The 20328-nt window shown below is 52.6% G+C and overlaps 7 protein-coding genes across 7 annotated transcripts; 4 read left to right on the forward strand and 3 right to left on the reverse strand.

The window, feature by feature from the left end:
- Positions 1 to 2803: 2803 nt before the first annotated feature.
- Positions 2804 to 3988, reverse strand: GLOTRDRAFT_130338 (uncharacterized protein; the record flags this gene model as incomplete). The annotated part of the gene is made up of 1 exon (XM_007869122.1): positions 2804 to 3988. The coding sequence occupies one exon, from the start codon at positions 3986 to 3988 to the stop codon at positions 2804 to 2806; it is 1185 nt and encodes a 394-aa protein (XP_007867313.1).
- An 867-nt stretch (positions 3989 to 4855) lies between these two features.
- GLOTRDRAFT_94357 (uncharacterized protein) lies at positions 4856 to 7097 on the forward strand (the record flags this gene model as incomplete). Its single annotated transcript, XM_007869123.1, has 10 exons — positions 4856 to 5138; positions 5190 to 5358; positions 5417 to 5586; positions 5638 to 5685; positions 5741 to 5813; positions 5869 to 5925; positions 5949 to 6138; positions 6246 to 6281; positions 6383 to 6469; positions 6870 to 7097. The coding sequence occupies 10 exons, from the start codon at positions 4856 to 4858 to the stop codon at positions 7095 to 7097; spliced, it is 1341 nt and encodes a 446-aa protein (XP_007867314.1).
- Positions 7098 to 8358: 1261 nt separating this feature from the next.
- Positions 8359 to 10469, forward strand: GLOTRDRAFT_44016 (aldehyde dehydrogenase family protein; the record flags this gene model as incomplete). The annotated part of the gene is made up of 13 exons (XM_007869016.1): positions 8359 to 8627; positions 8703 to 8826; positions 8889 to 8911; positions 8963 to 8990; positions 9049 to 9191; positions 9255 to 9431; positions 9490 to 9535; positions 9592 to 9747; positions 9802 to 9937; positions 9997 to 10059; positions 10115 to 10204; positions 10259 to 10314; positions 10377 to 10469. Coding segments are annotated over 13 exons (1404 nt in total), but the record flags the coding sequence as incomplete, so codon positions are not given.
- A 277-nt stretch (positions 10470 to 10746) lies between these two features.
- On the reverse strand, positions 10747 to 11766 carry GLOTRDRAFT_44457 (uncharacterized protein; the record flags this gene model as incomplete). Its single annotated transcript, XM_007869052.1, has 4 exons — positions 10747 to 11238; positions 11289 to 11404; positions 11454 to 11601; positions 11707 to 11766. 4 exons carry the CDS (start codon positions 11764 to 11766, stop codon positions 10747 to 10749), a joined length of 816 nt encoding a protein of 271 aa, XP_007867243.1.
- A 339-nt stretch (positions 11767 to 12105) lies between these two features.
- Positions 12106 to 14488, forward strand: GLOTRDRAFT_116672 (MBOAT-domain-containing protein; the record flags this gene model as incomplete). The annotated part of the gene is made up of 12 exons (XM_007869124.1): positions 12106 to 12165; positions 12199 to 12364; positions 12424 to 12491; positions 12554 to 12931; positions 12984 to 13100; positions 13175 to 13321; positions 13379 to 13576; positions 13632 to 13780; positions 13836 to 14010; positions 14066 to 14213; positions 14264 to 14330; positions 14379 to 14488. 12 exons carry the CDS (start codon positions 12106 to 12108, stop codon positions 14416 to 14418), a joined length of 1713 nt encoding a protein of 570 aa, XP_007867315.1. The 3' UTR covers positions 14419 to 14488.
- On the reverse strand, positions 14474 to 16793 carry GLOTRDRAFT_139408 (FAD/NAD P-binding domain-containing protein). Its single transcript, XM_007869125.1, has 10 exons — positions 16566 to 16793; positions 16373 to 16513; positions 16197 to 16317; positions 16065 to 16147; positions 15778 to 16010; positions 15659 to 15725; positions 15551 to 15604; positions 15372 to 15493; positions 15180 to 15309; positions 14474 to 15121 (listed from the first exon to the last, which is right to left on the reverse strand). Exons 1-10 carry the CDS (start codon positions 16575 to 16577, stop codon positions 14681 to 14683), a joined length of 1404 nt encoding a protein of 467 aa, XP_007867316.1. The 5' UTR covers positions 16578 to 16793; the 3' UTR covers positions 14474 to 14680.
- Positions 16794 to 19017: 2224 nt separating this feature from the next.
- GLOTRDRAFT_77827 (PLP-dependent transferase) lies at positions 19018 to 20314 on the forward strand (the record flags this gene model as incomplete). The annotated part of the gene is made up of 3 exons (XM_007869126.1): positions 19018 to 19792; positions 19846 to 19988; positions 20047 to 20314. Coding segments are annotated over 3 exons (1185 nt in total), but the record flags the coding sequence as incomplete, so codon positions are not given.
- Between the last annotated feature and the right edge of the window lie 14 nt (positions 20315 to 20328).

Raw genomic sequence — 20328 nt, forward strand, 5'->3', positions numbered from 1 at the left:
CTTGTTGACTTCTATGAGCTCTCTAAGTACACTTATATTAGGTCAGAGAGTATGGAGAGAGCCTATATACATAGTCTGGTACAGTATATGTGTAATTAGCACCCTTCTCTGTATGAATTATGCAATACTATATATTACCAAGGTCTGCCTATGGTATAAGTACTAGTGACAACTCTGCTTCGTTGTTGAAGATCTAGAAATACCATGTAGTCCGGTCATAGCTTGTATACACTCGGCATGGAATTGTAGGAGTGGTGGTGTTTCAGGATTGATGTGACTCTCTAACACGCATCCCGAGTCGGAAGGTAACAAGGTACATTGGTGAAGTACCCTGTGCCTCAAAGGCTCCAACAAGAATTCCAGTGGAGGAAAGTGCTATTTGAAGCAATGTATTGCACTTTATAGTAGGTTGGATAGCTAACGACAGTGGACTATATGTTGGTATCAGAAACTGGCCAGTGAATTAAGTACATGTCCTAGGCTACTACTAAATCTGAGTGTGACCAGTCTCATCTCCTGGCAACTTGTATCATTATCATCAATGTAGAGAAACATTGAACATGTCACCATTGAAGCTGCTACTTAGTTGAAGCTTCAATACGGCTTGAATGAACAATGCTTCTACCGTTGCCGAGCAGGACCAGGTCGACTTTGAGCGTCGCGAGTTCGGATTGTGGCGTTGGGGTCTCTGTGGCGTGGATCTGTGACCTGTAGTCACATTTCCAGTAGCTAGACGTCTACCATATATAGTGTGACCACCGCCATACTCGGGTGGTACTGAAGTTAACTTCGGAAGCATTGTTCATTCAAGCCATATTGAAGCTTCAACTAAGTAGCAGCTTCAATGGTGACATGTTCAATGTTTCTCTACATTGATGATACAAGTTGCCAGGAGATGAGACTGGTCACACTCAGATTTAGTAGTAGCCTAGGACATGTACTTAATTCACTGGCTGGCTTCTGATACCAACATATAGTCCACTGTTGTTAGCTATTCAACCTACTATAAAGTGCAATACATTGCTTCAAATAGCACTTTCCTCCACTGGAATTCTTGTTGGAGCCTTTGAGGCACAGGGTACTTCACCAATGTACCTTGTTACCTTCCGAGTCGGGAGGCGTGTTAGAGAGTCACATCAATCCTGAAACACCACCACTCCTACAATTCCATGCCGAGTGTATACAAACTATGAACCGGACTACATGGTATCGCTAGATCTTCAACAATGAAGCAGAGTTGTCACTTATACCATAGGCAGACCTTGGTAATATATAGTATTGCATAATTCATACAGAGAAGGCTGCTAATTACACATATACTGTACCAGACTATGTATATAGGCTCTCTCCATACTCTCAGACCTAATAGAAGTGAACTTAGAGAGCACATAGAAGTCAACAAGCATTAGCACAGGAGGAACTCGATATTTAGAGGTGGATGTCACTCTTTTCCATCACGCGGTGCCAGGACCCCGATCGCAAGCCCGCATTGCTGTGCTCGATTTCCTAAAGTCGACCTGGTCCTGCTCGGCAACGGTATGCTTCCTGCTTGGGCCTCGAAGTTGCCTTCAGTACCACCCAAGTATGGCGGTAGTCACACTATATATGGTAGACGTCTAGCTACTGGAAATGTGACTACAGGTCACAGATCCACGCCACAGAGACCCCAACGCCACAATCCGAACTCGCGACGCTCAAAGTCGACCTGGTCCTGCTCGGCAACGGTACTGCGTGACAATGGCCGGGGCTCTGGTTCTCACCGATACCCTTGATGAAAGAAGGCGGCGTCTCTTTTCGCCATACTCGCGAGTGAGTGATTCCTGAACCCCGATCACGTTGAGTACCTGTCTTCGACATCTTCTCGTGTTCTCGATCGTGGTGCGGTTCCGACGAGGTATGGAACTGCTAACTCCGCTTGCGCTTCTCGCCGTCAGCGTCTGGCAAGACGCAGTAAATACTCGTCTTTTGACGTGCTTGTCCATGTGGCCGAGGGCCCGAGGGCCTGCTTTGGCTCTGATCCGAAGGGCTTCCTGCTAACGCTTCATCTAGTAGTTTGCTTTCCAAGTATCATCAGGCAATTTCCAGTCTGAGGGACCGACAGGCAAAGGCTATCGAGCATCGGGATGGCGATGCATCACACTCAGGGCTGGGCCTTAGTGGCGACAAAGCTTCCTGGGTATCGAATGATCAGAAGAACGTCACTGCCTTGGAAGAACCTTGATCACTCGGAGGCAGGAATCGCCGATGGACTGTGGATGGACTTGGGGGTAGGACATCGAGACTTGTTCTCCTAGTTCGGTATCCGAACTCCTTACTTCGTCGAAGTCGTGGTTGTCCTTCTGTCTGGCCGACACCGCGATGAGGGCCCACTACCTCAGGGTCCCTAGCTCCTCATCGATCGTTACGGGCAAAGTAAGGCACGGTGGTGACTGGTCGCTGGCAGCTATCGTGCTTTCTTGATCTTTTGGAGACATTGCAGCCACGATGGTCGGGACTGTGTTCAAGAGATCGTCACCCGCCCATTTCGGTCCTCAGCTTTCTACTCTGCCGCAAACTTAACATTTTTAATCAGCTAATACTAGCAATGGAAAGGCGCAAACGACCTGAGAGGCGTGAATATACAGGATTGTCCTAGTGCATCCGAACCCGCGCCCGAGCGTATATTACATGGCAAAGACTTTGTAGTCTTTGGACTTCTCCAAAGGTCAGGCGACCAGATAGCAGATCAACGGTGGAGAATATTATTGCTTCTTCTGATCATTATATACTAAACCATCCTATCAACAGGAATTGCATATACATGTCACAATACTTGGGGATTGCGGAGAAGCTGAAATTCACGGAGCTCAGGCGACCAGACAGCGGAAGGCTGCAGAGTTCCCCATCCACTGGTGTGCCCGCATCCTTCAGCATGTAACTTCGCGTCCTCGTCAACATTCCCTACCGCAGCCAAGTGCGGCCACGCCACGCACACGACCAAGGTCTCCTGGACCCATTTCATGGCTTCATCCGTCGCACCCTGCGCAAGCGAACCTGCAGCTCCTGAGCTCAGTTTCTCTCTGAGCTCATCTCGGGTCAGCCGGGACGGGAAAAGCGCAAGGTGTCCCGTCTTCTCAGTCATTGACGCGCATAGCGAGCGCAGGGCGTATCCATCTCCGTGCTTGGATCGAAGGAGTGCTAGATGCCTGCCCACGAGATACCAGCCGTTGGGCTCCTCGTCTGCTTCGTCTGAATCTTCACAGTCCACGCTCCCACTGAAATCTGCCCCTTGGTCTACAATGATGTGTTCCAGGGCGGTTGCCCTGGCGGCCAAGATATCGAGCAGTTGTTCTAATCCAGGCGCTGTATGGGTAAGGTCGAGCACGCGGAGTCGCGGCGCCAATGATGGGTTGCAGAAATCGCTCTGAATGGAAGTTTGAAGTGAATTAAATAACGGATAGCCCATGGATGGCATGGATATTCTCAAAATTTCGAGCATCTCCGAGTAACGCTCCACAATCGCGTGTAAAGCTGAGAAGAAGTCGGCCATGGTATTGCTTCGTTGTTCTTCGGTAATCAGAGGATAGCCTTTCCCCTCGTGGTCTCTTCGAGCTGTTACGGACCACTGCACGGAGATCGACCGCAGGTTGTCAAGTTCGGCCGAATTGAGTGCATGGAGACAGTGAACCGGCAAAGGGAAGTCAGGAAGGATATGTTCGAAGTGCGTTAGGGAGCTCCTGCATCTCTCGAGGATGCTTTGAAGCGCCTCGGATAAATCATGCAAGTATTCATTCAAGGGCGTCTGGTGCAGCGTAAGAGCTTCAGACAGCCGCAGTGCGGGACCCAGCACCGCTTGCGAAGTGCGTACTTCCCGGAACGAGGCTTCAATGTCCGCCAATACTGGCTCTTCGTTGGAGATATGGACGATAAGTCCCTCTGGCGGGTAAGGAAGTCCTGTGCGAGCCAACGTCTGTGCGGATTGTAAAGAATCTATGCTTATAAGGGCCATCGGCGACTACACCGAGGTGCGTGGAAGTTAATTCGGCGGGTCAAGCCGGGAAGCCACCTAGAAGACCTACCAGCAATCCGAGTCGTACACAGGTGAAGCTGAATGGCTTTCAATGATCGAAGCAGGAGCCTGCGGTTTTGCGGTGAGTTCATTTATAGCGAGATTCCACAAGTAGTTGGCATCATGGATCAGGTTTGCTATGATGCTTATTTATATCAACGTTTCAGAATGTTGCGATGGGCCTGCATGCCGGGGCGTAGGCCATAGCAAGTTACAAAAATGAATGTTGATCATGTTCATCGGATGAAACCATGACACAAATCCGCGAGTACGCCGTCGAATGTGGCTTCCGGTATAATCCCCATGCCATTGGGCTGTTGACAGTCGAGGCCGTCGTAAAGGTACGGCGCAATCGCTGAGCGCTGATGGAGCAAAGGGCAGCTGATCGGGTTGTCTCAAACAGACAATTTTGGGCCTCGCTATTTTCCAGGGCCCTCAGAGAGGGTTCGACTTCCAAGCAGCGATATTTTTCTGAGCGGATATGCCGTGAGCCTTACTCATCGGCCTGTCGGGGCTTTGTGTCCATGGGTTTAGCTCTTGAAAACCTCCATTGGAGGCTTCGAGTCAATCATATCACGTCCGTGGCTATCACTCGAGTCCAGTACGGAGGGATGATGCACATACAATTCCTGAAACACATGTCGCTGACCCGAACCTGTCATGAGTGATGCTTATTCCCAGATACCTGGAGTGCGAGATTTAAAGGCGGCCTCCCAGATGCAATGACTCTCCGTGGCCCGGACCATCCTAATCTACTTCACCTCCTCTCCTCCGCCGGTCGGAATTTTTCTTCGTATTTTCCTGAGAATGCAGTTACTGCTCGGTCTTTTATTCGCCACGGTCCTTCCCGTATTTTCTGCACCTACCTACAGAAGAGCTGCGACTGGGCTCAACATTCTTACGAAGCCGACTGGTTCGAATGCCGATCCTAATTCATTCGAGTCCCAGTTTGGCTGCACGCCGGACCAAGTCACTGCCATCAACAACGGCGTCAATGATGCTCTGTCCATGACTCAAGCTGCCATCACAGCCCTTTCTAACCCTCAAGTAACGAAAGACCCCAAGTTCATGTACTCGCAATTCCTTGGCAGTAAGCGGCATCCCAATATCAACTGACCGACTCTCTGAAATCGTGATCCAGCTGCGGCTCCGGCCGACGTCCTGTCCAAGCAGGTGCAACCACTATCCGGAAAGTTCAGTCAGGCGCCTGCGCTCATCACTACCATGAACGGTGTCCCGGATACGGATGTCACCTTTATATGTGGGCCGCAAAAAGTGCAGCCGGACTCGAAACAGCCCGCAGTCGCAAGGTGCGTCTTGTCATTGGCAGCAACCCCTGCGCTTCCTATGATCAATAACCTCTATCAGTACGCGTAATAAGGGCGTTACCACCGTATCACCAACCGACCCTATCCAGTTGGATGCGAACCTCATTATTCTCCGCCCGCAATATTTCGCGGCCTCGAGTCTGGCTGCTGCGAAAGCAGCGCTTAACAGCCCAGACCCGAAGGTTATGGGTGCTCTTGGATCCGTGCAAGGTGTGAGAGCTCATAGGCCTGTTTTACCATTTATTGATGATGGCCGTTCAGGTATGACGCTCGTTCACGAGGTGCAACATTCTATTCCTATAGTAGGCGGTAAGCATGTTCAACTGTGCGGTCGAGTTTGAACACTAAGCCATGCACTCTGTAGGCGCCAGGCTGCGTGACCTGAAAGCCGTCGACCCTAGGACGAAGAAAGAGGTCCGGATGTATAATTTGAGGCAGTATGTTCCTCCAGTTGTCCGATCTTCCGTAGCACTGTCCGATCCTATCCTCTAGATGTACTCAGGTGTTATCTCCTGCTCAGAAGGCTTCCAATGCGCAGAATATTGCATGGTTTGCTCTCATTGCCGCATCAGGTTTCCCGGACCTTTTCAATACGTGTCCCGCCCCATCCAGCGGAAAGACAGCCCCACGCCCCAGATCCATCTGGGAACGTGTATGGGAGACCCTCAGGAAGAGAGCGTTCTCGCTGCCTCTGAGCAAGCAGAAATCTGCACCGGGGAAGACACCAGTCAAGACGTCTCCGGCGAAGACGACGTTAAAAACGTCAGCCTTGAAAACAACAGTGAAAACGAGTTCATCGGAGTGACGGGTGGCCTTCGCGATCGGGTCGATATCCAATATAGTTGTAGTTGCACCGTGGTATCGTGCAGTCATTCTTCCTGACTGGTCTGAGAACCTACCGGGAGGTTCGCGGACCAATTAGGAATCATAACATACAACAGAGTCTGAGGTCCAGAACAGGTACCGATTCGCCGTTCTGGGCCTTCTTTGGCACGGTGGCGCTTAGCTACGGGCCCAGGGAACGCATGATGCTAGCCCACTTTCAGGCATCTTGTTCGGGGGCGATCAGCTGCACCAGTGGGGCACGAAGGAGGTAAGCCGACTTCGAAACATACTATTGCACTTTCCGGTCGCCAAGACGGCAAGTTAGCAGAAACCAAGCTTCCAGGTTCGGTGACAGAATGCGATAGAGCGCAGAAGACAGTTATGTGGCGACAATCGACCAGCCATAGAAGGGCTACATTGCAACTTATGCGCTAAAGGCAGACGTCACTCCAGGCTCTCCCTAGTACATGTAAGCGAGCAGCCCGAAGCTGAGTCCAGCAACTGTCGCGTGGGAGTAGACCGGGTCGGGTGGTGTCCTTGGGCCATGGCCACAGTTAAGGTCGAACTCAAGAGCACGCGACACACGGCCGCCATACGATCTCTGCACGCGGTACCTCTGGATTGGCTGCTGTCCTCTCCTGTGATTCGCAATGCCAAATAAGTTTCAGGCCGCACCGACGAGCAAAGGGGTAGGGTGGCAGCAGAGGACAGCAATCTTCTTGGCCACACAACTGAGCTTCCAGAAGCATTTCATGTCTGGTTCTCTAGAGATTCCTGCGTCCATGAAATCTTGCTCAATCTCGCACCAGAGATACGACGAGCGCGCAGGCGTGCGGATCGATTCTCGAACCGCGGAGGTCACCAAAGGAAACCATTCGTCTATGACAAGGAGTTAGAAACGCAGTCATTCCAGTGAATCGTGCTTGCATGCGGATCCATGAGCTGGAGCCCGACTACGGAGCTAAATGAAAAATGCAAACTTGTTTGGGCTCTGAACGCCGAGTCCCCAGCGGCAACCTCCATTCGGTGTGCGAACTAACCGCCATAAGTAAATTGCTTCCGACTTTCCGACTGCCGCGCGCGACCATCACGAGCACGCTGACGTCGACATATTCGACGTAGAGACGAGTTATGGTCGGCCTGCAAGCTTCAGTCATGGAGCTACCCAGGTGCAAGATGGGAATCTCACTTCCTTAGCCCAGGATCCGGGTAGCATTGCTCGGACAAGGAACAGTGTATATGAAAGCAGCAAGTTTGAGCAATCTAATCTCGGAGTCTGCAATCCGAGAAGCGCAGCTGACGCGAGTTCCTTGATATCGGGTAACATCCTCCAATGCCAACCGCGTCTATGTAACCTCGTCATATATGTGGTGCCTCTTCGCGATCCTTGTGCCGGATTCGGAGGAGGACCCTGCGACGAAGCACAGTAATCGCTTAGATGCGGACCAGGCCCGACATAAATTGGGGGAGTCGAGTTCTGAGAGCGTTCTTTAATTTCCTCCTACTTCCTTCCACCCATCATGATCAAGGCAGCCACCATGTACAACGGGCATCGGCTTCATGGCCATACCAACGGCCATACCAACGGTTCTAGCAGTGCCAATGGCAATGGAGTCGGTCTATTGCACCAGAACGGCCGAGCCAACGGCCACGCGAATGGCCACGAAGCGTCCGGGAAAGCAAACGCAAAGGGCCACGACAAGGCGAACGGGGTACAGAACGGTCACTCGAATGGCACCACTAGTGGGTCGCTGAGAAACAAGACGACCGGCACTCTGAAGCGTCAAGCCAGCGGGGCGTTGAATGCGAAGACGAGCGGTACCTTCCCGGCCAAATCAAGCGATTCACCCAAATCCGAAACAAATGGTACTATAAAGGCGAAGACAAGCGGTACGCTAAGGAACAAGTCTAGTGGTCCTCTGCGACCTGGCTGGAACGCGAACCCGAACGGAACTCTCAGGAAACAAGCAAGCGGAACTCTGGGGGCCAGAAAGAGCGGCACCCTCAAGACTCTCACCAGTGGCCCACCGAACGATACGCCGCCTGCAAAGCAGGAGGAGGTATTTAAATTCAGCTCTGTATCTTTCACGGATAATTTGTAAGTCTCCACTACGTCTGACATGAACTCACGGGTAACCCGCCGCCAGCCAACATATCGTCAATGGCCAGAAGACGACGTCCGACAGATATCGCACAGTCCTCAATCCCGCCAACAAGCAAGCCCTTGCCTCAGTGCCCGTCGCCAGTCGTGAGCAGCTGGACGTTGCTCTGGACGCTGCCTCAGACGCCTTCCCCTCATGGGCGGCGACGCCCGTCGAACAGAGGCAGGCAGCCGTGCGGCGCCTCGGCCAGATGCTTCGGCAGTTCATGCAGGATTTCAAAGAGCTCCTTACTAAGGAACAAGGGAAGCCCATCGAGACGCACTCGTGAGTGCTCTTTGATGCTAATCTTAGCTCTTGCTTCACGTCGTTTGACCCTGTGGGTCCGCGTGTTACCTACAGAGGCTGGGAGCTCGCTGGGGCAGAAGCGTGGTGCCATGCGGTGTCGACAATGTCGTTGCCGGAAGAGACAGTGCTAGACGACTCAGAGAGAGTAGCGGTGGCACGTCACGTCCCCCTTGGAGTTGTGCGTACCTCGTCTGTTGAGACTTCAGACCCTCGCCATACTTAGCCGCCTGTACCATATAGGTGGCAGCGATCATCCCGTGGAAGTAAGGTTTATGGACTCTGTTACTGAATAGTGCTAAACCCTTGTGTCGTAGCTTCCCGGTCCTGCTTCTCATCTGGAAGGTGTGTTCATTACCGATCTGCCGGGTACGCTTCCCAACTGTCAGGTGTCGTCTTTCAGGTCGCCCCAGCGCTTGTGGCTGGCAATACGGTCATCGTCAAGCCCTCGCCATATACGCCCTTGTGCGCTCTGAAGTTTGTTGAACTTGCTCAGCAAGTTCTGCCGCCTGGGGTGCTTTCTGTGCTGAATGGGGATGACGACATGTGAGTATGACTCAGCGGTGGATATTATCGAGGTTCGCTGAAGTGAGAGACGGCCACGTGCAGGGGTCCGTGGCTCACAAGCCATCCGAAGATAGCGAAGATCGCCTTTACGGGGTCGACCGCGACAGGCAAGCTCGTGCTACAGAGCGCAGTTGGGAGTTTGAAACGAGTTACCATGGAACTGGGCGGTAATGATCCTGCGATAGTCCTCCAGGATGTGCGCCCGAAAGCAGTGGCCATGTAAGTGCTGTGATACTACCCATTCTTCCCAAGTACTGCATCTGAACGACGATACCAGGGATCTCTTTAAGTGCATGTTTAATAACGCCGGTCAGCTATGTGCGGTCAGTCAGCCAGTTACGTCGTACTGGTGACAGGTGCTTACATGGGTGCGACGTAGGCTGCGAAGCGGGTCTATATCCACGAGCAGATCTATGACGAGGTTCGAGACGAACTAGTGTCAATCGCCCTAACAGCCAAAGTCGGGGACGGACTAGATCCCGCCACCGCTTTGGGGCCCATCCAGAATCCCATGCAGTACGAGAAAGTCAAGTGCGTTACCGGCGAGTTCGACCAGAGTGCCCATGCAAAGCTGACATAACGCAGGGAGTTTATTGCGGACTGCAAAGCCAACGGCTACACGTTTGCCGTAGGCGGGGAGATCGACCCGAACAGTCCAGGCTATTTCATCCCCATCACCATCATAGACAATCCACCGGATGATTCGAGGATAGTCCGAGAAGAACGTGAGTGCATTGTCCCGGCCGACTCCACGCATTCATTAGACCATATGCGACCTCCACAGCCTTTGGACCGATTATTCCCATTATGAAGTGGAGCGACGAGGAGGAGGTAATCCGGCGGGCCAGTAAGCATCACTCCGCATATCATGCAGGACCCGAACTGACTCGCCGTATCTGCAGACGATACTGAATACGGCTTAGCAGCGACCATCTGGACTAACGATATGGAAAAGGCTAACCGAATCAGTCAACGCCTCGACGTTGGGACAGGTACGTATGCCGCCGGGCTCTTGTGCGCCTTATGGTATCTCTAAAGTCGCCCAGTCTGGGTAAATGACTTCCCTTACATCCATCCGTCCGCGCCTTTCGCGGGACACAAAGTGAGTGATTTCCTGCGGTGCCTCCAGCTCAGCTCCAATCACCATTTTCACCTTTACCTCAGATGTCCGGCTTCGGCGTCGAGAACGGCAAGCTCGGTTTGCAGGAGTACACCTCGACACACGTCACGTACCGGAGCAAGGTTGTCAAGTATTGAATGGAAGATCTAATGGATTTGCACAAATCTCAGCTAGCCGATTATACCTAATACTAATTCTTAGTTTATGAATATTGATTCACTTGTACAAGTAGCGTACCTACTGCTTCCGTAAATCTTCTTGTTCGAGCCACATGAGACTAGCGGGAGGGTGCACAGACAAGAAAACAAAAAAACGACGATATAGCGACAGCGTGCAGTCTAAATCACACATCTTGATCCTCGAGTCGCGCGACTTGCCTGAAAATCGACGTCAGCGAGAGTTACCGAGCGGCTATCAGTGCACCGACCTATCCCGGATGGCCTCCTGCCACCTCTGGAGCTTAGCAATCTCGTTCACCTGGAAGCCGAAAATCTTCGGTCGATACCTGTCGGCCTTGAGCGCGGCGGCGGCTGTGCTGACGCCTTCCCCGACTCCCTCTGCCACACTGCCCTCGAGCTCGTCCCGTGCTCTCCGACCAGCGACCCTGCGCCCATCGCTCTCGCGCGACACGGAAGGCCCGGCCGTCATGTCAGGGGGACCACTCTTTGGCGGAATAAGGTGCGGGTATACAAGGAACAGAAGGTGCGGGAAGGAGGTACCAAAGTAGGCGCCGTCGATGGAGCCGTGGCGCGAAGATTTGGGGGAGTAAAGATCTTCGCAGCGAGCACAGTAGAGTTTGACGGACTTTTCGTATGGAATGTCTGTCAGGCCCACGGGGAGGAGCGGCTGGGATTGGCATAGGACTCGTGGGCATCGGCCGAAATCTGCTTTCTTGTATTTTTCGAGCTGGACGGATGTCAGCCTCACACACGGACACTACAGGGAGTGGCATCTACCATTTTCGCCAGTCCACGCGCAGTGACAATCCACCTTGCGTGGATCAGCCCGTACAGGAGGCGTGCCTGCACGTCCAGCGATCCACGAAGCTCGTCCTGAATGTCATCGTCTGACTCTAACCGTCAAGCTTCCTTGAGCGAGACAGTAAAGCTGAAAGGACTCACCCAGGTTGTCTGTGATCAAGTCCAGAGCTTGTGAGTAGTTCGTGACCTCGGTATTCAGTCCCGTAAGATTGAATCGGTCGAGAATGTAGTCCTCTTCGACTTCACAGAAGTATTCATTGCCTTTCGATGACAAGAACCATGATATCCACTGCAACTGCATGTTAGAGAGAAGAATATGAGAAACCGTTGGTATCCGCGTACCGTACTAAGCTAGGTTTGAGCATCTCCTTTCAGAATACGGAGGGATCTAAACGCACTTGGAATAATCCGAATCCGACCCCGTCGATAATTCCTCCACTGCACGTCGAAGCATCGTAGTCAGTCAAACACCAGCAACGACGCCTAGGTCGACCAGGCAGAAACTGACTCTAGTTTAACGTGTAAGCCGACGGTGCGCGATACAGGAGATTTGGCAGGGCGCTGCCATGCGGCTGCGAAGTCGCCACAGGGGATGTGACGTGACACATAACGGGACCGTCACGCGTTTAATGGGTGGCAACTTAAAGCAGGCTACTGCTCAGCGTACCATACTACCACTCTACACGTAAACTTGGAGGCCTTTTCCTTGTTTATAGCGTTACTTCGGCGACTAGAGCGAATCTATTGACGGTATTCAGCCTTCAGCCTGCCAGATGTGGTAGAATTCTCTGTAATGTCAGGAGAAGTCGCACTGCAAATGCCTACGGATCTGCGTTCAGTCTCAGCTCTTGAAGTGGATTCAGCCGAGTCTCCAAGGAAGCCAAAGGGTGTAATACGTCTAACGGTTGACGTCCCTGCGTCAGCAAGCAGAGGCGTGTCAGGAAGGAAGAGACCAGCTGCCCGGTGGAGAACTCCTGAATTTATTCTCTATGAAGTTCTTTTCGTAATTGTCGTACCGATTCTCGTCTGGGTGCCCGTAAAGTTGAGTTCTGGTGTGTATGAGTAGCCCACTTCACCCGTGGAGCATGTATTTACTTGCTATATGGTGTAGTGAATCACCCAAATTACCCCCTATACAGTCACCGGTTATCTCAGGGATGGCTGTCTGGTCGGCAAGTCGTAAGTGTCCCCTTGCATTATGTCCGTACCGTTGCATCTTACCAAAAGACTTTTCCATGTAGGACAACAGCGATGCCCAGTATCGATCATTTCGTAACAACATACCCTCCCTTGGCCTATTGATAGCCGCCTTCTTTGGATTTAAAGCTGTATACGTGTTTTTCGCCAATTACTCGTCTCTCCTCAACGGCTGGCAGGTTCACGCGCGTCGGATATTCTTCCTATCGACCTTCTCTGTGCTGATGCTCATGGGACTACACGGTTCCAGCGCTATCAAGGTCTTACTTATCATAACCCTCAATTATTGGATAGCCAAGTCGTTTAGAGGATCAAAATTAACACCCTTACTGACTTGGGTATTCAATACTATCATCCTATTTGCGAATGAAAGGAACGAAGGATATAAGTTCGCCGTCTTGCATCCGTCTCTTGAATTTCTCGTACGTCGTGGCTATGTCCTTATCCTTAACGGGGATCACATGATTTTCGCAGGACGACATTGGCGGTGCATACCCTCGGTGGCACGTCAGCTTCAATATCACGATGTTGAGGCTCGTCTCCTTCAACATGGATTACTTCTGGGCATGCAACGGAACCGGTGCAGCTGACGTCAGTCTGTCTATGCAGTATAGATTTATTTCCCAGATCCTAATATGTTCTTTCCTGTCCATTCTCAACCGAAGACAGGATCTACACTTGATCACAAGAAGCGTACAACCACGCCACACCCGCAGGTATTCTACGGTTACATAAACTATTTGGCCTATGTGCTATATCCGCCGCTGTACATAGCAGGCCCTATCATGACGTTTAACGATTTTATGTGGCAGGTCTGTTGTATTTCTTGCGTCTTCTGTCACGCCCAATGCTAAGTGGTTAACATCCAGCTCCAACGACCTGTCGCTATTTCAGTCCGTTCAGTCGTCAATTATGCATTCCGCTTCCTCGCGTGCCTCCTCACCATGGAATTCATACTCCACTTCATGTACGTCGTCGCCATCAAAGACAGCCATGCGTGGCAAGGCGACTCGCCCTTCGAGCTAAGCATGATCGGCTTCTGGAACCTCCTCATAGTCTGGTTGAAGGTCGTTACAATTCTTCCTGTTTCCAGGCCGTGTGCGCTGATATCATGGAGTGTAGCTGCTGCTGCCATGGCGCCTCTTCCGCCTGTGGGCTCTCATGGACGGTATAGACCCTCCAGAGAACATGGTGCGGTGCATGGCCAACAACTACTCGCCACTGGGCTTCTGGAGAGCTTGGCACCGTAGCTATAACCTGTGGATTGTCAGGTACGTCTTGTCTGTCATTTCTGCTGAAATTGTGGCCACACGATATTATCATCAGATATATCTACATCCCCCTCGGAGGTACGAAGAATGTAGCATTCACAAGCGTGTTAATCTTCTCTTTCGTGGCGTTGTGGCACGACCTCTCATTCCGGCTCTTAACGTGGGGATGGCTTGTCAGCCTTTTCATTCTCCCCGAGCTGCTCGCTCGCTATCTGTTTCCCGCCTCTCAGGTGAGTAACTTCCTCCGAGAGTGTGGATTGGTAACATACCTATCCACCTACGTAGTGCTCGGATAAGCCTTGGTATCGACACCTGTGCGCTGTCGGGGCCGTATTCAACATCCTCATGATGATGACCGCTAATCTCGTTGGCTTTGTCATCGGGACAGACGGATTGTCTTATCTTCTCTCGCAGTTGATTGGAACTTGGGAAGGTAAGCGTGCTATCTCGCCGACGGAGTTGTGATTGACTCGCTGTTCAAAGGTCTCCGCTTTTTCGGAGTTGCGTGCGTTTGTCTCTTCATTGCAGCACAAGTCATGTTCGAGTATCGGTATGTAGTTCTCATCTCAGGTTACAGGAATTATGCTGAAAGGAGTAGCGAGGAGGAAATGCGCCAAGGCATATACCGCAGATGTTGAACATCGATGACTATCCAATCTGTGGGACGAGCCAGACATTCATGTCTTGCGCTGATTGATTGGAAGCGGCGGCGGCAGAAACCTGCCATAGGAATCTCGCAAATTTATCCAGAAGGATAACAGCAAACTAGCGATTACATGGGAAGATAGCGCGTATACATAATTATATACCATAACAGGACGGAGAGCGACTGTGATAAATACGATGGAAGAGAAGGAGAGTGATATCGCCTGGCGCGGAAGTGGTCTCGAAATTCATGGATCAGTTACTAACGTTACCATTGGACAACTGGGAAGCGTTCAGTTCGCGGGCCCTTTCCTTTGCACGTTCTCGAAGGACGCCCCATTCAACCCACCAATTGTCGGCTTCGTCCTCGGCGTTGTAGCCCCACAGCTCCTTGATCTCCTCCCACTGCTCGCTATTGCTATCGCCTCCGCTGCTATTGCCCAGAACGTTCAGCCCGGCCTCATGCTTCTCCCTCATACTTCGGTCACGAGCTTCCTGCATGGGGCATGGAGGCATGGCCATGAACATAAGGTTTCCCATTTCTTGCTTCAGGACGCCAGAGCAGCGATTCTGCCTGAGATCTTGGAATGCGTATAGGAAGTTGGGAATCTGATCTTCACTTTTTAGATGCGAGAACAGTTTGGCTAGGACTGCCGCATCTTCTAACCCCATTGCGCTCCCTTGGATGGAACCCGGCTGCAGGTGGTGAGTACGTGGATGTCCGTAAATGAGATTGTCATTTAGCGGGACTTACAGGTAGCGTATGCGCGGCCTCGCCTATGAGGAGGAGTCTTCCATCGTTATGGACCCAGTCTTCGAGTTCGCCTTGTTCGATCACTCGCAACCTCGCGGGGGCCGCTGCTAAGGTGGCCAGTTTTTGCAATCTTTGTCAGGGAAACAATCAGAACTAGGCCATTCCGCTCCGAGATATCTGAGACACTGCTACCTTTTCTCACTGGTCCTCATCACTTCACGTAGGCGGCTTATTGGTACCGAGTCTTCCCATGATCCGTCTCCTTCCCCGTCATCCGGTGCGTATATATTCATGGCAAAATCTTCCTGTCCGCCCTTATTGAGCGGTACCTTTAGTAGGTTGCATGTGCTCGCATGAATAATCACGCTTACGACGGGATAAAGAAGCACTGAATGACCATCACCAAACCACACGAATTGAGTATGCTGATCACCATGTTGAGCTACGATGGCCGCGTACAAGAGATTGGCTGAACCTACGTGTTCTTGCTCCACGAAATATCTTAATTCAGGGTCATTTCGAATTTTGTCACCAGGGACCACAGTGCTGACGGAAGTTCAGTGTGGCCCATGCGCGGCAGAAGGCGAGAAGAGCTCACTTGTAGAAAGCGTGGCGGGCGGGCCCGTTCAAGGATTGGCCACCAGCAAGCAACTCTCGTGATATACCAGAAGGTCCGTCCGCGCCAATGATCACGTCGCCAGAAATCACCTCGGTGGATGCCAGAGTGACGGTTCTGTTTGTTGGGTCAATCGACACCACTTGTGCTCGATCTCGAATTTGTGCTCCAGCGCGTTCGGCGGCCTCGCGTAGCATGCTACGCAGATCTGCATGCTGGCCAACGCTCGTCAAACTTGTTTTACCTCGGAAGGTAGAAGACGTACTTACGTGGCAAAACACAAATTCACCGCCCGCCTCTTTCAACACCTCTTGGTCCCACACATGCGTTCCTAACAGAAATCCGGTCTCGTCTGAAACACAATGAGCGCTGTGGTGACATCAGGAGTGGAGAAGACATACATATCGAGAGGAAAGTCGCGCCAGACACCACTGAGATATCCCGTAGCTGTGGTTCAAAGCCCCAATACTTGAGGATCTTCGACATATTGGGCGGCAGCCTGCAGCCGCCCGCGACCTTTACCTCCAAGAGATGTCATGAGCGGGTATAATGCGAAGCCAAGGACGATGTAACACACCTGGTCAGTACCGTCATCTTTCTCCAGGACCAGTACACGATGACCTATTCGCCGCAGCGCCAGCGCACACGCGAGTCCTGCGATTCCGCCTCCAATTATGATGAAGTCGATCGTCAGTCGGGGAACAGCCTGTATTGAAGCCTGCTCGCGCCCGTCAGATGAAAGCTGACCAGTGCGGGACGCCAGCACTCACTCGCACGGCCATAGTTAGCAAGAAACGAGGACTTTCAACGTCGCCCGACGGGGGAAGTGGTGGAGGTAGGTGTGGAATTGAGAAGGCACCGGTAATTTAGAGTGACGAGCTTCTTTCATTACAGAGACTTTCCCGCAGAGCAGGGTCGCCTCTTGCCAATTACTGACTGGTCGCCGTTAGACTTCCTTACGTGGTGAGATCAAACCGAAAATCGCCCAAGCGAAATTCACCGTCATCCTCTCGTCGCTTGGGGGTCAGACGCCGGCACAAATACCTTCTTTGACAACTTCACGTGGGCCAATAGGCGGGATCTAGAATTGGCGCTTTTGCCGAGATCTAATCTGTGGCAAGCTGCATCTCGCGAAATAGGCTCATAGCTCACAGAATGAATTTGCCGAAGCAGCGAGATTCTATGTGATCTCGCAGTGCGCTGCGATTGCCAGGCAGAAGGCTGGAGCGCCACAGATGCACTTGCCACACGAGACGGCAAGTTGAACGGAAGCATCTGGGGGGGATCTTGACGTTTGTGAAAAATCATTTTCGGCTAAGCGAGACTTGGCTTACACGGAGAGAGGAGTTCAGCGCCAATTGGTCCTTGGAGAGCCTATGGGAGGGCGTGATCATACACTAGCCTTTTATCTAGACCCTCTCTAGCCTCGGAGTGCGCGATACTCAGCCATTGCTAGGACCTGGCAGCCAGAGTTTCGCTCATGGGTGAGGACCCTTCATAGTTGCTTACCACCAACATTATTAATTCCACTGTTTATGGCGGCTGTTTGGATGCTAGTAAAGTAGATGACTCAACGCCGTCCGTTCGACGATCGTATACAATAAATATCGCCAGCCTAGGGAACCTCCGAGCTCCCAGCACGGCATGAATAGTAAATCAGACAAGGGCTCTCATTCCGGGTATACAGCATTATTACAACGCGATGGGTTTGTACCTATACTGGGAAAGCCAGTCACCGGACGGAGCCGTCGTGGCCGATAAGCGCGAGCTACTGATGATAAGGAGTCCCAGAATGGGCCAGAAAGTGAGCGGAAGTCTTAGATCGAGTGACCTTTGGCTTTACCGGAGGCCTTGGTCGACTCGAATATACGCAGGTGCCAATACGACGCTATCCAGCGTGCCCGATGGCTAGGTTAGTACCACGTCCTTTCCCCATACACTGATGTGTCTCAAACACGAGCTCATAGAGGGCACGTCGGATTTTAACCAGCCGCAGAATACTGTGCACCGACTGCCGGCTGACTCTACTATTTGCCACCTGTATGGTGAGGACCCTCTCGGCGTGCCAATTCGAGGCCATTATCCAGGGAGAAGTTCCTGTATTCAACCGCCGAGTATCGGCGTGCATCACAGGTAGCACTGGTCGGGGACTGCAGTGTACCTGAGTCAAGAAGGCCAGGACGTGACAAAACGGGTAAGCGTCCAGGGCAATCATTCTGGGTTGGTAGTCCATGAAGGTCCCCGTTTAGATGCTGCCGGCGTACATGCACCCTCAAATTGCAACGTCAATGAGGATGCTGAATATTATTGCCGGCTCGGATCCCACCAGTTACGGTTACAGTCTACCAGTGTGCCAGAGGAACGCGCCCGAGGCGGGTCTTCCGGCAAGTATCCCGAGATGCCCAAGAAGACCGAGCATGAAGGCTGCACGGACCGCGGCCGTCTGAAACAAGAGGTTGAATTCGCAAGGTTAGCAGTCGTGACTAAAGGAAGTTTGTCTTGGAGAATCTCCTAGGCAAGGATATCGATATCTAGCAAGGATATCCGTACATCAAGTTGCCTAGGATGAGACGTAGCAGAGGTGTTCATAGACGTTCACCTCCATAGTACACGACGTGTCGCAGGACGTCGTCGGTTCGTAGCTTCCCTAATGATCCGACATACCCAGGCGTAACCCAAGGGCTTCGTGATGTGATCCGCGGTCAGGATATGCTTCTCAGTAATGGAGGGATTCCGTAAAGGTGGCTGCAAGGACTGGCGGAATTGCCGGAGTCGCCGTAGCCGCACAGAATGCTGTCATCGTGGTAGAAAGTCAGCTCTGCAATTATTTATTTTTCTCGGCGAACAAAAAGAATACGCACTTAACGATGGAAGTTCTGCCAGCTTTTCAAGTCGCCACAACTTGAGACTTGAGTCGGATCGTACAGTCAGAATTTGGTGGGTGCGTCTGATTTCTCATCGAGCAAGCAGCTCAGCCTTGACACTCCTCTTCGACTCGTAAGTCAGAACGGCGTGAATGACTACAGGCTACCGAACACAGCGAAGAGCCACTCGAAAATCTTTTCGCCTTTCTATGCCCGCCACCGCGGCCACGTGCTTCGCGATCCCGCTCAGTACCCGGTGAACGCTTGGGGAGGAAAAACCAGCCATGGCCAAGATGTCTGATTCATCCCCTCAAAACTTGGCCAGACGTTCTGGTCTATCCGCCCTCATCAAGCCGCGATGTCCTCAGGATCCTCGCTAACCGCGCAGCTACATGCCGCCCTAAAATCCCGCGACGAGCGTAACATCCGGCGCACACTTCCAAACCCGTCCCCATCCCGCGTCCCTAACCTCGTCGACTTCTCCTCGAACGACTACCTTTCTCTCAGCATTCACCCTCCCCTGCGAGCGCGCTTCCTCGACAAGCTCCAAAATGCACCCCAAATCCTTGGGTCAGGCGGCTCGCGCCTGCTCGTGAACGGGCAGGCACACACTGCCCTCGAAAGCCGCCTGGAGCGGTTCTTCAACGCGCCCAGTGCGCTCCTGTTCAACTCAGGCTTCGACGCGAACGTCGGGTTCTTCTCCACCGTCCCGCAGCACGGGGATGCGGTGGTTACGGATGAAGCGATCCACGCGTCGGTGCACGACGGGATCCGTGCCTCACGCGTCGGGAAAAGCGGGCATCGTACATTCTCTCACAACGATCTACCATCTCTAGAGACTCTGCTACAACAACTCCTGGCGGATAACCTGACTCTCAAGGATGGGCGGAATAGCGTGTTCGTCGCGGTGGAGAGCCTATACAGCATGGACGGCACATTCGCGCCTCTACCAGATATCGTAAGGTTATTGGAGAGCTTGTTCCCAGCGCGGAACGCGTACCTCGTTGTAGACGAGGCGCACGCGACGGGTATCTATGGACCGCAAGGGCGCGGGCTGGTCGCGCACTACGGACTCGAGGACAGGGTCCTCGCCAGGCTGCACACGTTCGGGAAGGCGTTGGCGGGCACGGGCGGTGCGTCGTCTTAAGCAGCTCTAGATCTTCAAGCACGCTCAGGCCCCGCGCAGCTGTGATCCTAACGACGCCGTTGATACGTGATTACTTGCTCAACTACGCGCGCACGCTGATATACACCACTGCGCTCAGCTACCCGAATATCATCGCCGTCGAGTGCGCCTTCGACATGCTCGAGAACCGCGAAGCGGAAAAGGTATCTACAATCCTCCCCCTCCCCCTTCTCTTTTCTCTTCCCGCTCAGACACCCACAGCTCGCAACCCACCTCCTACACCTCTCCACGTTATTCACCGCCCTCCTCCGCCCACGCCTCGCCTGCATCCCAGCACACATCCTCTCCCTCCCGGCCTCCCTGTTCTCTCCCCCCTTGCCTTCGCCCATAATCCCGCTGATGACCTCTCGCCCGCGCCCGCTCTCCGCGTACCTCCTGCAACAAGGTATGAATGCGCGCCCGATAACGTGGCCGACGGTGCCGAAGGACGCGGACCGCGTGCGCGTGTGTTTGCGCGCCGGGATGGGGGAGGGGGAGGTGAAG

The sequence above is a fragment of the Gloeophyllum trabeum genome, assembly GCF_000344685.1.
Source record: "Gloeophyllum trabeum ATCC 11539 unplaced genomic scaffold GLOTRscaffold_00009, whole genome shotgun sequence".
NCBI lineage: Eukaryota > Fungi > Basidiomycota > Agaricomycetes > Gloeophyllales > Gloeophyllaceae > Gloeophyllum > Gloeophyllum trabeum.

Coding starts and splice junctions, on each gene's coding strand:
- GLOTRDRAFT_139408 (XM_007869125.1), bottom strand. Junction 15,310..15,371: donor ATGAGGACCAGTGAGAAAAG/GTAGCAGTGTCT, acceptor TCCCTGACAAAG/ATTGCAAAAACTGGCCACCT. Junction 15,122..15,179: donor AGGCCGCGCATACGCTACCT/GTAAGTCCCGCT, acceptor CACCACCTGCAG/CCGGGTTCCATCCAAGGGAG.